Source organism: Sorex araneus, chromosome 3 (genome assembly GCF_027595985.1).
Source record: "Sorex araneus isolate mSorAra2 chromosome 3, mSorAra2.pri, whole genome shotgun sequence".
NCBI classification, from domain to species: Eukaryota; Metazoa; Chordata; class Mammalia; order Eulipotyphla; family Soricidae; genus Sorex; species Sorex araneus.
The window spans coordinates 52119055-52132201 of NC_073304.1; the positions used below are offsets into that span (position 1 = coordinate 52119055).

The 13147-nt window shown below is 33.6% G+C and overlaps 1 protein-coding gene and 1 non-coding gene across 2 annotated transcripts in view; one reads left to right on the forward strand and one right to left on the reverse strand.

Annotated features, from left to right (window-relative positions):
- MDGA2 (MAM domain containing glycosylphosphatidylinositol anchor 2) overlaps positions 1-13147 on the forward strand; it is a gene marked incomplete at its 5' end in the record, with an annotated part of 811681 nt that overhangs the window by 469094 nt on the left and 329440 nt on the right. Inside the window, one exon of the mRNA XM_055132080.1 lies at positions 2450-2624. Within this exon, the coding sequence (XP_054988055.1) occupies positions 2450-2624 (175 nt within the window). The remainder of the gene's footprint in view (positions 1-2449; positions 2625-13147) is intronic.
- LOC129404042 (U11 spliceosomal RNA) lies at positions 3348-3481 on the reverse strand. Its single transcript, XR_008629650.1, has one exon. It is a non-coding gene; the product is annotated as a U11 spliceosomal RNA (small nuclear RNA).

Sequence of the window (13147 nt, forward strand, 5' to 3'; positions counted from 1 at the left end):
ATTTGACTGCTTATAGCTCAGAGATATCTCTTTTGATGTATTTAACTTCACAAAGTGGAATAAAAAGTATGGGAAACTTTCCAAAGTGATTTAGTTCATTTATATCTACTTTTCTAATTTCCTTATTTCCTATGTTTTGCTAAATATTTTTGTCTACTTTCTTAGAACTTATTTATAAGAAACCCAGTATTTGCTCTGTTAAAATAAAATGAATCTAAAAATTTTATTATTATTTTAAAGGAGATTTTCATTATCTCAGAATGAACCAATACTAATTTCATGTGTCATTGCATGTAATTCTAATAAATATTGGTATATTTAAGCAGACATACACATTAATGTTTACACAAAGATGAAAATATTATTTTCAATTCTTTATTTTTTGTTTGATTATCCAGTAGCACGTTGATGTTTTAATTTTTTAATGACTGCATTAAATTCAATTCTAGTCACTCATTGTAATCATTACTCTATTATATGTATAATATATAATAGTATAGTGTAATATACATATTACACTATATATGTAGTATAGTGTCCCCAACAGTATACTATGACAAATTAATCTGCATTCCTGTACAAATGTTATGATTTTAATTTTCCCCTATTTAAATTTATTTTATTTTTAAGTTTTTGTCTTTTGGACCACACCTGATGTTGGTGCTTAGAGCTTACTCCTGGCTCTGTGCTCAGGGATCACTCCTCATGAGGCTCTAGGAACCAATAAGGGGTTCCAGACATAGAACCTGGCTCAACCAATTACAACTGGCTGTACTAAAGCTATACCCTTCTTGTGCAAAGTTTAAAGATAAATTTTAAAGAGATATTGTAAAGTGAGAATGTGAATATGTTTTCACATTACTGACATGATTTAAAGAAGGGTTCTTCCATTTTCCATCTCCAAATTACAAATTCTACTAACTAAACTACTATAGTTGGTCACTTCATAGTAAAGGTATGTATGAATGAGTTTTTTCTTGAGCTGGTAACATTTTTTTTTTCATAAAACACTACTTTCAGTTAACAGGATAATTTTTAAAGCTGGAGAGATAGGATAAGAATTAAAGAACTTGCCTTAATTGTGAACAATCCTGAATCTATCTTTGGCAATGTGGGCCCCCAGAACACTGCCAGAGCAGACCCTAAGCAGAGTCTGAAGTAGTCCCCAGGCATTGCCAGCCATTGCCCCTTTCCCCCAAAGTATAACTTATACAAACTATGCATCTCCCTCTTGATTAGTGATATATAGAGAGCATCTTTTCTGAGGCCTTTTGGCCACTTTAATTTCTTATTTGAGGAATAGTTTTTATTTCCATCTCTTTTCCCTATTTTTAATGGGGTTGGTTGTTTTGCTTTGTTCTTTTCTTGTCAAGTTCTATCAGTGCTTTATATATACATATATATATATACATACATACATATATATGTGTGTCTAATAACATTTTTTCTGATGATTGGTGGGCAAATATTTTTTCCCATTTGTTGGCTGCCTTTACATTCTGGTCATTATTTCCTTTGAGGTGCAGAAGTTTCTTAATTTAGTCTCATTTTATTTTTCCTTCATTGGCCTGATCAGTGGCATCATCTTTAAAGATGCCTCTAGCTTTGATATCATGGGGAGTTCTGCCTGTTTTACTTTATGTAACTTATTAATTCAGGTCTAATATCAAGGTTTTTGGGAAATAAGAAAGAAAACTTTTTAAGTATAAGAAAAGGAGAAGTTAATACATACTTGCATTTTATGCTTACATAGTTAAATTCCTTTTTGTTATTTTGCATTTAATTCCATATTGATTAAGCTATTGATGAATTTTATGAAATAAATTTATAAGTAAGATACAATGCTTTTAAAAATTTTTACATTGTCATATGGAATCTTAATTTCTATTTTTCCCCCTCTGGGATAGAAAGAATCATAGTAGAGAAGTAACAAAATCCCAAAGGCAACAGAAACAACTTAACTTGAAACCTGGTCTTCAGTAGGAAGCTTGTCACTGGGGTGAAGATAGGGGTTGGAGAGGAGAGGGTAGGGAACCCTACAGCCATTCTCAGTAGACACATGACCCTCTCTCAGTAGCAGTAGTATAAGTCATGAAGCCTAAAAGAAAAATGAGGACAAGACACCCGCCACAGAGGCAGGCAAGGGTGCATTACAAGTACACAGGACATTGATGGAGGGAAGTGGACACTAGTGAGGTGATTGTTGTTAAAACATTGTAAGCCTGAAGGTCAATCATTAATAACTTTGTAATTCATGGTGACAATACTTTTTTAATAATTTGTTTAATTTTCAAATATTTTTAATGATGCTATGGATAGCATTATAGCAGTTCTGAAAGCAAACACTTCAAATGAGTAATAGCTGTCTGGTTGTGTGTGTGTATGTGTGTGTATGTGTGTGTGTGTGAAAACCAACCTGAAGTAACAATATTCGTTGATGCTTGCTCAGATCAGGTGGACCAAAACAGCAGGAAGTGCCTCTGACAGATTTCAAGACTCAAGTGTATTCAATGAAACTTTGAGGATTACAAATATTCAACGACACCAAGGAGGCCGGTATTACTGTAAAGCAGAGAATGGTTTGGGGTCCCCTGCGATAAAGTCAATTAGAGTGGATGTGTACTGTAAGTAAATTTCTCAGGAAACTATTAATAAGTTTACTATGATTTTTATCCTATAACTTGTTTTCTCTTTTTAAAAATATATTAAGAAACACTGGAGTGTTTTTTTTTCCAAAACCTAGCGTGTTTACTTGAGAATAAATAATGTACAGGTGAGGATAGCTCATGTAATATATTTCCTGAAGAAACTCCGTTAAGATTTTAAAAATAACTTTTGCTCTGATTGTTGAAAGCAACCAATGCTTGAGCAATGCTGTGCCACCTGGAAAATGTTTATTGACTTATTTGTTGTTGTTAATCTCTTTTTCCCACTTTTGACATTACCTTATATATTTTAAATCCTCTTGGTCTCTCATTTTCTTCTTCACCAAAAAACTTATGGTTTTACATTTAGGTGGGTGTTTTACCCTTAACCACATTGTCTTCTTACAAAAACTTCAGTTTTATTTATTAACCTTCTAATATCAGAACAAAAAGTTGTTGTTTTAATCTTCTAAAATGTTTCAGAAAAGAGTTACAGCAAGAACTTCCTTTTCTGCCTATTTATCTTTCTACATTTTTTAATTGTTTTTATCAATGCATGACAAAGGTCATATAGTTAGGGAAATTGGGATGAGATTGAAATTATGCAGAATTTATTATTCTGAGAGTCATAAAATCACTTGGGTGAATAATGGAAGGGTGGCCTTTGTTACTCACCTTCCACTTATAGTTTATTTTTTTGGGGGGGGCACCAGGACCAACAATCACTAGCTGCCACACTGCCCCAAAATTATGCTTCTGAAATCTCTTTATGTCAATTCTACACATAGAGCAAGCAATTTTCCCTACATATGTCACTTACGGCAGAACCCTTTTTTCACTTATAGTTTCTTGCATCATTCCTGGTTATGATGAGAGTCATGATCCATGACCTCTAGTACTTTCCAGTGCTTAGGCATCCCATGATATAACTCAGGCACCTGTTTTCCACATGGTGTTTTCTCATTCTTATTGTCCTGCTGAATTTTCAACCACTGACATATACTCTAATTCTTCTAACCCAAAATTTCTAATAACACACACTTAAAAAAATACCATCTAGGGGCTGGAGCATAGCACAGTGGGTAGGGCGTTTGCCTTGCACGTGGCCAACCCGGTTTGATTCCCAGCATCTCATATGGTTCCCTGAGAACCACCAGGAGTAATTCCTGAGTGCAGAGCCAGGAGTAACCCCTGTGCATCACTGTGTGTGACCCAAAAATTTAAAAAAAATACCATCAAACTTAATTTAAATCAATTATACAGTTTATAATTTAATTTTCTAGAGTGTATGCATATTCTTTTTTGTTATGTTATTCTGTCTTTTGTAATGAAGTATAATATATATATATACCTTCAGCATAATTCTAAAATCTAGAGTTATGAAAATTAAATGAATGTGTTTTGCTTCATTTTTTCAGTAAGTTTATGTCAAAAAAAAACTAATAGGTTTTATTTTAATGCTGACATCTGATCTAAAATGATCCAAAGAGAAAAATGCAGAACTTTTTATTGTCTTTACTTTTCTTATGTTTTGCTTAGGAAATATACTTGATTATATAGTGTTATATAGTGTATACACCAACTGGTTCATAATGTGCTTCAAAACTCTGAAGCAAATTCACCAAAAGCTTTCAAATATGATTATGACTTGCAGTGCCAATATCATATACTTCATTATTTTGAAAAATTGCATTATGGAATTAAAGAATCAAGTACACAGGGGTACAATTATATTTTAAATAACTTTAAAAAAGTGTTTTTTCTTCTTTCTTTCTACAAATTCTTCTCAGTACTGTTGTATCATATCCCTCTTTCCTTCTGTTTAAAACTCTTATTACTAGACCTAGGTAGATCTTATTATTTCATTTCATATTGCACAATTTGCTGGAAGTAATAGCAGGTTTCTCACCTGCTTTCCTTAACCCTGTTCTTTTATTAAACACTTGTGGTCACCTTAGACACAGTCTTGTCTCAAGGCTTCATCCTATTCCCTTCCTTGAATTACTTTTGGAATTTCTTTCCTACACTTAGATTTGTCATATGGAGACCACTCTGGGCTGTGCTATGGAGTGATTCCTCTCTCTGCACTCAGCAATTAATTGTGGCATTGCTTGGGGAATGATGTGGGATTCTAGGGGTAAAATTTGGGTCAGCTATTGCAAAGCAAGTGCTTAACTTCTGTGTTATATCCCTGGTACCAGTTCTCTAATACAATTTGAAGTTGTTAAACATCTTGTTTTATGTTGTTTAAGTGAAATGTTACTGTGTGCATCCTATAAAATTATTATTTTTTCTGTACTTTTGATTGTCAGTCTTTATGGAAATATACTATTGGAGAAAATAATATATATTGTCATCACTTGTATCACTTGTCATCCCGTTGATCTTTGATTTGCTTGAGCGGGTGCCAGTAACATCTCCATTTGTCCCTGTTTTGTGCTAGTGCAGCCCAATGATTATCTGCTTGCTCCAGGCACATAAAGAGCCTCAAATCATTCATTCAGGGATTTGACGAAGAAATCTGACCATCTAGTTGGTGGGCGGCCACGAGATCTTCTGATGTCCCGTCAAGATATATTGTCATATATTGTCATAGATTCTATTAAATAGGCCACTTCTTTAATATGCAAAAAAAACTAGCATATTAAAGAAGTTTTTAATTTTCTAAAAAAACTCTTTTTTCTAAAAAAAAGCTCTTACTTTCACGTCGAGAGAACTAAATGCAGGTGATTAACAGTTATGCATATTAATAGAGATATAGATTCATAAATGTCTTCAGATAGTAAAATTTCTAACCTGTTTTTGACTAATAAAAATAATTCATGATAAGTTAGGTCAATTGGAAGAAATTGTGTTACAAACATAAACTTGTTAAAAGAGTATAACTTTTAGATTCAAGTATGTTTTCTTTACATGAGTATTTGTAATCTAAAATATGTGCCTTCTGTTTTCTCAGGAAGAGAGTTTGGTCCACATATAGCATTTCTCTGAGACTCGCCTTAACTCTTTGCTAAGAAATGACAACTGACTATGATTAGGGGGCCTTATGAGGTGTAGGGTATTGATTTAGATATACTGCATGAAAACAAACACCATACCTTTTATGTTGTCTCTCAGGTCCTTAATGTGGAAATTAGATTGGGGAGCACACCCAGAAATGCTTAAGAGCCACTCCAACAGTGCTTGTGTTACTGTGATATGCTGGGAATTAATTGGACTTGGCAACAAGCAAGGCAAGCACCTTAACCCTGGTACTGTTTCTTGGGCCAAAAACTCATTATCACATTTTCAATAAGATTAAGACCATGGGGCTGGAGAGATACCACAGTGGGTAGGGTGTTAGCCTTGCAGGCGGCCGACCTGGGTTCAATTCCCAGCATTCCATATGGTCCCCTAAGCACCACCAGGAATGATTTCTGAGTGCAGAGCCAGGGGTAATTCCTGAGCATTGCTGGGTGTGACACAAAAATAAAATAAAATAAAATAAAATAAAATAAAATAAAAACCATGGCTAATGGAGCTAGTAAGAGAGTATGCTTCATGCCCTGATTTCAATGGCAACACTACATGTCTTCTAAGTACTACCTGCGTAGCCCCTGTGAACTCCAGTACTGCTGGGTCCAAACAGCATCACAACCCTAGGCCTCAGCATTGCCTTTGAGAACCCTCAACAACAAAAAAATTAACTGGATTATTAATGCCATGCTTATCCCTTCCTCTAATGCTATGTTTAAATTGGGAACTTTGGTGTTGAAATGGATTATAGTCTTGAAGATTTATTTGCATTTAGCTTTTGATGTAACCTGAACTGCACGATTGAGAAAATAATTTTTATAAATCATAAAGTAGTGAACAACTTTATTTTAGACACATTTGCTTTAAGTATTTTAGAAAGCACTAAAACAGTAAGACTAATTTTTCTATTTCAAGTCCTGTATTTAGTATTGTCACTTTCACTGCATGCTTCTGTTTCTTTTTTTCCAAAGTGGCTCTGCCATATACTATAACTAGGAACTGAGTTCTTGAAACACAGAGCACAAATGCAAAATCATCTATTGCATTATATGGGGAACAACAAAATAAGGTGGATTTTCACATAAAAAATTTTAAAACACCGCAAGAAGTAATACGATAATTTAGCTTGAAATTTCTATATTAGCAAAATCTATCTGAAACAAAATTGAGTGCTTTTATTGTACTATGTTGAGAAGAACTATAGTTTCAGAGGACAGGAATCTCCTCTCTCTCTCTCTCTCTCTCTCTCTCTCTCTCTCACACACACACACACACACACACACACACACACACACACACACTCTCTCTCTCTCCCCTTGTTACATTTTTATTATTTTATATAGCTATATACAATGATTACTGATAAAAATAAAGTCATTCAATTTTATTTTTTACTTTTATTTGTTTGTTTTTGAGGCCACTGTAGATGTGCTCAGAACTTACATCTGGCTCTGCGTTTAGGGATGTCTTATAGTGTTTGGAGGACCATATGTAGTGATGGGGATTGAATCAGTGTTCCTTGCATGTAAAAGCAAACACCTTAATCCCTGTACTATATCTCTGACCCACAGATGAGGTACTTTAAAATTAAAGATACTTTTTAAAATTTTGTGAGGTTGTATTAATATTTTGATTATTACATAAATGTTTATTAGTCTAAGTTAGCATTCATTTCCCACATAATATAAAATTTCTATAGTTGGAAGTTGGACAATAAAAGTTTTAACTAAATGAATATGAGGAACACAGGCGAAGTTTAATAGAAAAGGCATAGAGGCTTCTCCTCAACAGGGAGAAATCAGTAAGACTTTGTGGAAATTATAAAACAAAACTATACTGTACATTTGGAAATAGGAAGATAAATCAGTAATTGTTAAGAGATCTACTTAAAAGGATTTTCTTGAGGAAATTTGAAATGAGGTTGTGTTTCATATAATTATTTTTTTCTAAACTGTATGTATCACTTGACTTTTTAAAAAGTTATGAATTAATAAAACATGTATTTAAAGGTTTTGCCTTGAAGATCATAATAATTAAGTTTCTAGAAATCAAAATTAATTTAATTCCAAAATTTCATGGGGGAGCCTTTGTGTCATACCCTGTGGTGAGTCACACAATTATTTTTGGCTTTCCAGTGCATATAAAAGATAAATGTTCTATAGTTAATTTACTGTGCAAGGGTAACTTGTCTAAAAAAGTTTATGCACCTTAATTAAACATGATTCAGAGACAAAGTAAACATTTCATTGGAAAAAATCTGCCCATACTTATGTGCCTCACAGTTTTCCCCAACCTTTAATCTACAAAGCACATTAACACCAAGTATGTTAAAACAATGTGTACCTATAATAAATTATCTTGTCTTTTACCCAGAAGGGTGTCTTCTTTTAGTATTTGTGAAATTCTGACTAGTTAACATGCTAGCTAGCAATAGAAAAAAATACCAGAGCCTTCAGAGGATAAAAGCAAAATAGCATTTAGACAAGTAAAGGGGCAAGTCTTATATGTTCCACAATGAGAAAACAGCAAAAGAGATTAAATGTATTATATTTGGGCAAACAATGTCTAGGTTGGTGAGTTTTAAAAAGGACTTAGACTAATGAAATGCTAGATGGTCTGCCCAATCTCATTGACATTTTTATGCCAGTTTTTCCATACGAGGAGAGTAGTTTTCTGTCACTTGTATAAGATATAAAAAGGGAATGATAATTTCAGGACTGCAGAATTTCAGGTGAGTCAGTATTATTGTCTTGGTACTAGCATGGTTTCATTTGTCTTCTTTTAGAAGTTTTAGTGTTTAACCAAGGGTCCAAGATGCATACTTGGAGGGTAAATATCTTCTTGCACATTTTTTTTAAAAAAGAGGGTTTACAGAATTTTAAATGCTCTCACTCAGATATTTGTATTACCTTGAGATTCTTGAGAGCAGACCATTTCCCGAGAATATGTTCACCTAACGCTTCCTCTTATTCTCAGCCATGACTCTATTGCTCAGAGGGTAATAGAGGTCATACAACTTTAAAGGTTAGGATTTGATTAAAACTTATTTTTAATTCAAAAAGAAATTAGATTCAGAAGCATTAGCTTAATAAATTTTCATGTGTGCCGATACACACACACAAGACATATCTTTTTCAATATCCGTTAAATACTTTAAAGTCTTCTTATGTCTGAAATACATTCCCCACTTTAATTTTACTTAGGTAGAGTGATGTATTTCATTATATTCTAAACAAGCAGTGATTCTTTTTTGGCCCTTGTCTGTGATATTCATTTATTACATTTTCACCTGAGGAAATTTTAGAAATTGGAATGACATGTTATCAATTATTCCCTAAATACAATGTTCTTGTGTTAGAAAGAATTTTAAACCACATAGTTGAAAAGTTATTTACAAGCTGTTTTAGTTTATACTTATTAGACCTATAATACGATTCCTCAATCAGAAAATTTAGAAAGATGACTTGAATGCATAATGGGGACTATGGTAGCATGCAAAAAACCTTGGATGTAAGTTAATATCTAAAAATATCCACATTAAGCACATTTTTCTTATTTACCATTCTTCCAAAAGCATCAGCCTTGAGTTTAGAAGTTCTTACTAATGAAATTTTGATATTGTATTATAATGCTTGTTAAAAAATGGGTTACTGATAACTTCATTGCAACCTTAACATTTTTTCAAGATAGAGTTTTGTACATGTTGCAGATGAAGAATATTTCTTGAGTTTTCTTTTTTTTTGTGGCACATGGATATTTTAATACCAAAACAGTTGCTGATAATAAAAACCTCAAAAGAAAATAGAAAACAGAAAGTCTTCGATAGAGACTATATTGAACATAAAGAATTCTACATAGTTAAAGTCCATGTCAATATATTTAGCTGAGAATGCGTGAATTCATGCGATCTTATCTGGACAGGCAGATAAAGACATATATCCTTTTAAACCTATTTTCTTCTGCCCAAAGTCTTACATAAAGCATCCTTAGCTTTTACTAACATTTTCACTAACAAGTACTTTGCTAATTTTTATGTATTTGTTCAGTTTCCATATATTTGTATATTCTTGAAAAATTTGAGATCACTGGTTTTATATCACTTTTATTGTGCATGATTTTTTTATTTCTATCAACTGTGCTAAGAGAATACTCTTGATATTCAGGGGCCATATGTGGTGCTAGGAATCAAACTAAAGTCAGTTTCAGTAAGCATCAAAGTAAGCACCTTAATATATATGCTATCTCTTTGGTCCCTAATAGTACTTTTTGTGGGAGGTTTCAATATTATTTTAGTCACTGTGTTCTACAATGCTCTTTTTGGTAGGGTTTCCTGCATTAAAACATTTCAGAACTACAATCTCCAACCATTATGTCTGCTTTCCTCTGCCATCATCCCAATGTCCCCACCCCCTAGGACCCCCTCTATTTAAACAGCCTATTGAAGACCATTTCTCAGTTTCTGTTGTCTTTGGTCATTTGTTCCCCTACTATGTTTATTTTCCTCAGTCCCTCTTAGAGAGCCCTGCAAGCTACCAAGAGTATCCCGCTGGCACAAGAGAGCCTGGCAAGCTACCCATGGTGTTTTCAATATGCCAAAAACAGTAACAAGTCTCACAATGGAATATTACTGGTGCCCACTCGAGCAAATAGATGACCAACAGGATGACAGTGCTATTTTGTTTATTTATATACCATATTCAATGGAATTCATTCTGTGTCTGCCTCTCTTCTAACTTCACACATGATGGCACTCTCCAGATCTATCTACATAGCAGTAAATTGAATTATTTCAATTTTTGTTATTGCCAAGTAGTATTTCATTAAGTACATGTACCATAGTTTCTTTATCCCATAAACTTTATTGGACACTTGGGTTGTTTCCATATTTTAGTTATTGTAATCAATTCTACTATGAAAAAAGTGTTTGAATGTATTTTCAAATTAGTTTTCTTAATTTTCCAATAAATACCTAAAAGTTATTGCTGCATTTTTAATATTGGAGACTTCTCAAATAAAGCTTAAGCTTCTGTTTGATCCTACAATCCCAGTACTGGGCATTTTACACCAGGAATACAAAAACAATAATCCAACAGGACATATGTATGACTATATTCGCCAAACATTACTCAAATGTCAAATGGAATGGAATACTGCTCAACTACAAAAAAAAATAAATCTTTTACTTCACTTCTACATGGATAGATTTGGAGGAAGTCAAACTAAATGAACTCAAAAATGAAAAGACAAATGACCTCACTCATTTGCAGAGTATAGAAAAGGAAAGCAAGAATTACACAACCTCCAAAGGAAACAACCTTGACATAGATGAACTGAGATCTGAGAGTGCTGGAGAACTTGGGATGGTAGCAGATCTGGTGGTGGTTATGGTGTAGCAGGACTGCAAGTATGAAACAATAATATTGTACTATTGTTAAAAAAAATTTTTTAGGGGCTGGAGAAATAGTCCAATGGGTAAGGCATTTGCCTTGCACACGCTGACCCAGGTTTGATTCCCAGCATCCCATATGGTCCCCTGAGCACTACCAGGAGTAATTCCTGAGTGCATAGCCAGAAATAAGTTCTATGTATTGCCAGGTGTGGCCCAAAAAGCAAAAAAAAAAAATTGTTTTTAAGTAAACATAAAATGATGAAAAGAAGAAGGAGAAAGAAGAAAGGGGAGCTAGTAAGAGAAACAAGAAAGTAGAATTTAAAAAGAGAGCTGTGCATGGGATTGCCTTAAACAAAAGTAAATGTCAAGCTTCTTACTATTGAGTCAGCAAGACAATGGAGATTGGCATTCACTATTCCTGTTTACATTCAGTTCATGAACATTCTGAGTCTAGCTTTCTCCCTGCAGGCAGTCTGATGTTGCCCGTGGTGTACTACATACACATTTCACCACAAAAAGTAAAAGAAAAGCAACACATTTTGTACATATAAAGTAAGCTGATAAAATGGATTGAATATGAAAAATAAATCATAGAGTAATCAGATTCACTTCAACTGTTTTTAAGCCTAGTGAGTTTGGGGTTTAACAAGAGAATAAAGTAAAAGTGGGAATAGTGACTAATTACTTAAATGTTTAGCACCTGAGGCCATCATATATCTTTTATGGTTTCTCTATATATTTAGAATGCATTGTATCACCTAATTTAGATTTATTAACATTCAAGAAAATCTTATATACTATGAGTTTGATTAGATTGTTTAAGATATTGTTTGAAATATCAATTCTTAACTAGTTTTATAGCATGAGATGGAAAATTTTTCAGACTAAAAGAATCATTAAATCTATATAGTATAAGGAGTTAAAAAGTGATTTTTCCTTCAGTAATATTTCCTACAGGAAGATTTTACTTTATTATATTTTTCTTTGACAATTGAAAGAATAAGGCTCTTGTCTGCCTGAGTAAGAATACAAGGGAAGGCATCTGATCTTGTCTAGAAATTTATAATCTCAAAAACTCAGCTCTTTTTTCTTCATTGGGAGAGAAATTTAATTAACATTTAAGCATGTGAACCATACTCATGTTTCAAGCACTTGCATTGAAAATTAAATACAGATATCTAAACATTAGAGAAGAATGCAGTGTTTTGTGGGTTTTGTATATTTTTCCAGTTACTAAAATTTGTCACCTGGCTTTGTATATAAAATCTATATGATTCGAGTTAACTATGAGGCAACTAAGCATTCAATACATACAGATGGCTGTGAAAGAAATAAATGAAAGAAAATGATTCAATTTCAAACAATATTGGGTATATACCTATAATAATTACATTCAAATTGTGGAATGAAAGTGTCGAGAAAGGTTGTTAGACATTGTTTTCAGATTCCAGAATGACCTAAGATGGGGCTGGAGCAATAGCACAGCAAATAGGTCACTTGCTTTGCACGCAGATGACCCAGGTTCGATTCCCAACATCCCATACGGTCCCCTGAGCACCGCCAGGAATAATTCATGAGTGAAGTGCCAGAAGTAACCCTGTGTAGAGCCTGGTGTGACCCAAAAACCAAAAAGAAAAAGAAAGAAAAACAATGACCTAAGATAATCAGATGCCATTTTTGTAGTCCTACCTTTATTCCTTTATTCACGTTCCATCTTATCTCACACCTGGTTCATGAAGGTCTCTGGGACCAGATGTCCTCTCTTCATAGTGCTCGCCTTTAATTTATTCTGCATATCCATACTCTCTTCAATTAAAGGCTCATCATAGTATTTGTAAACTAAAAAGTCTACATTTATTCCATGTCTTACTTGCAAATATCTGAATATTTTTCCACATTTTCCTCCAGTTTTGCTGAAATGTAATTCATCCTTCCAAATCGATATCACCTTTTCTCTTTACCTCCTCACTCCTGCCTTTCCTTTTGCCCATGTGTTCCAGGTGAGTTGGGCCTCTTCTGCTTCCTGAAAAGCCTTGACTTTGGCTGTCACTATGAGCTCTTACAACTATATGCATTCTCATCATTTTGATTTTATCTG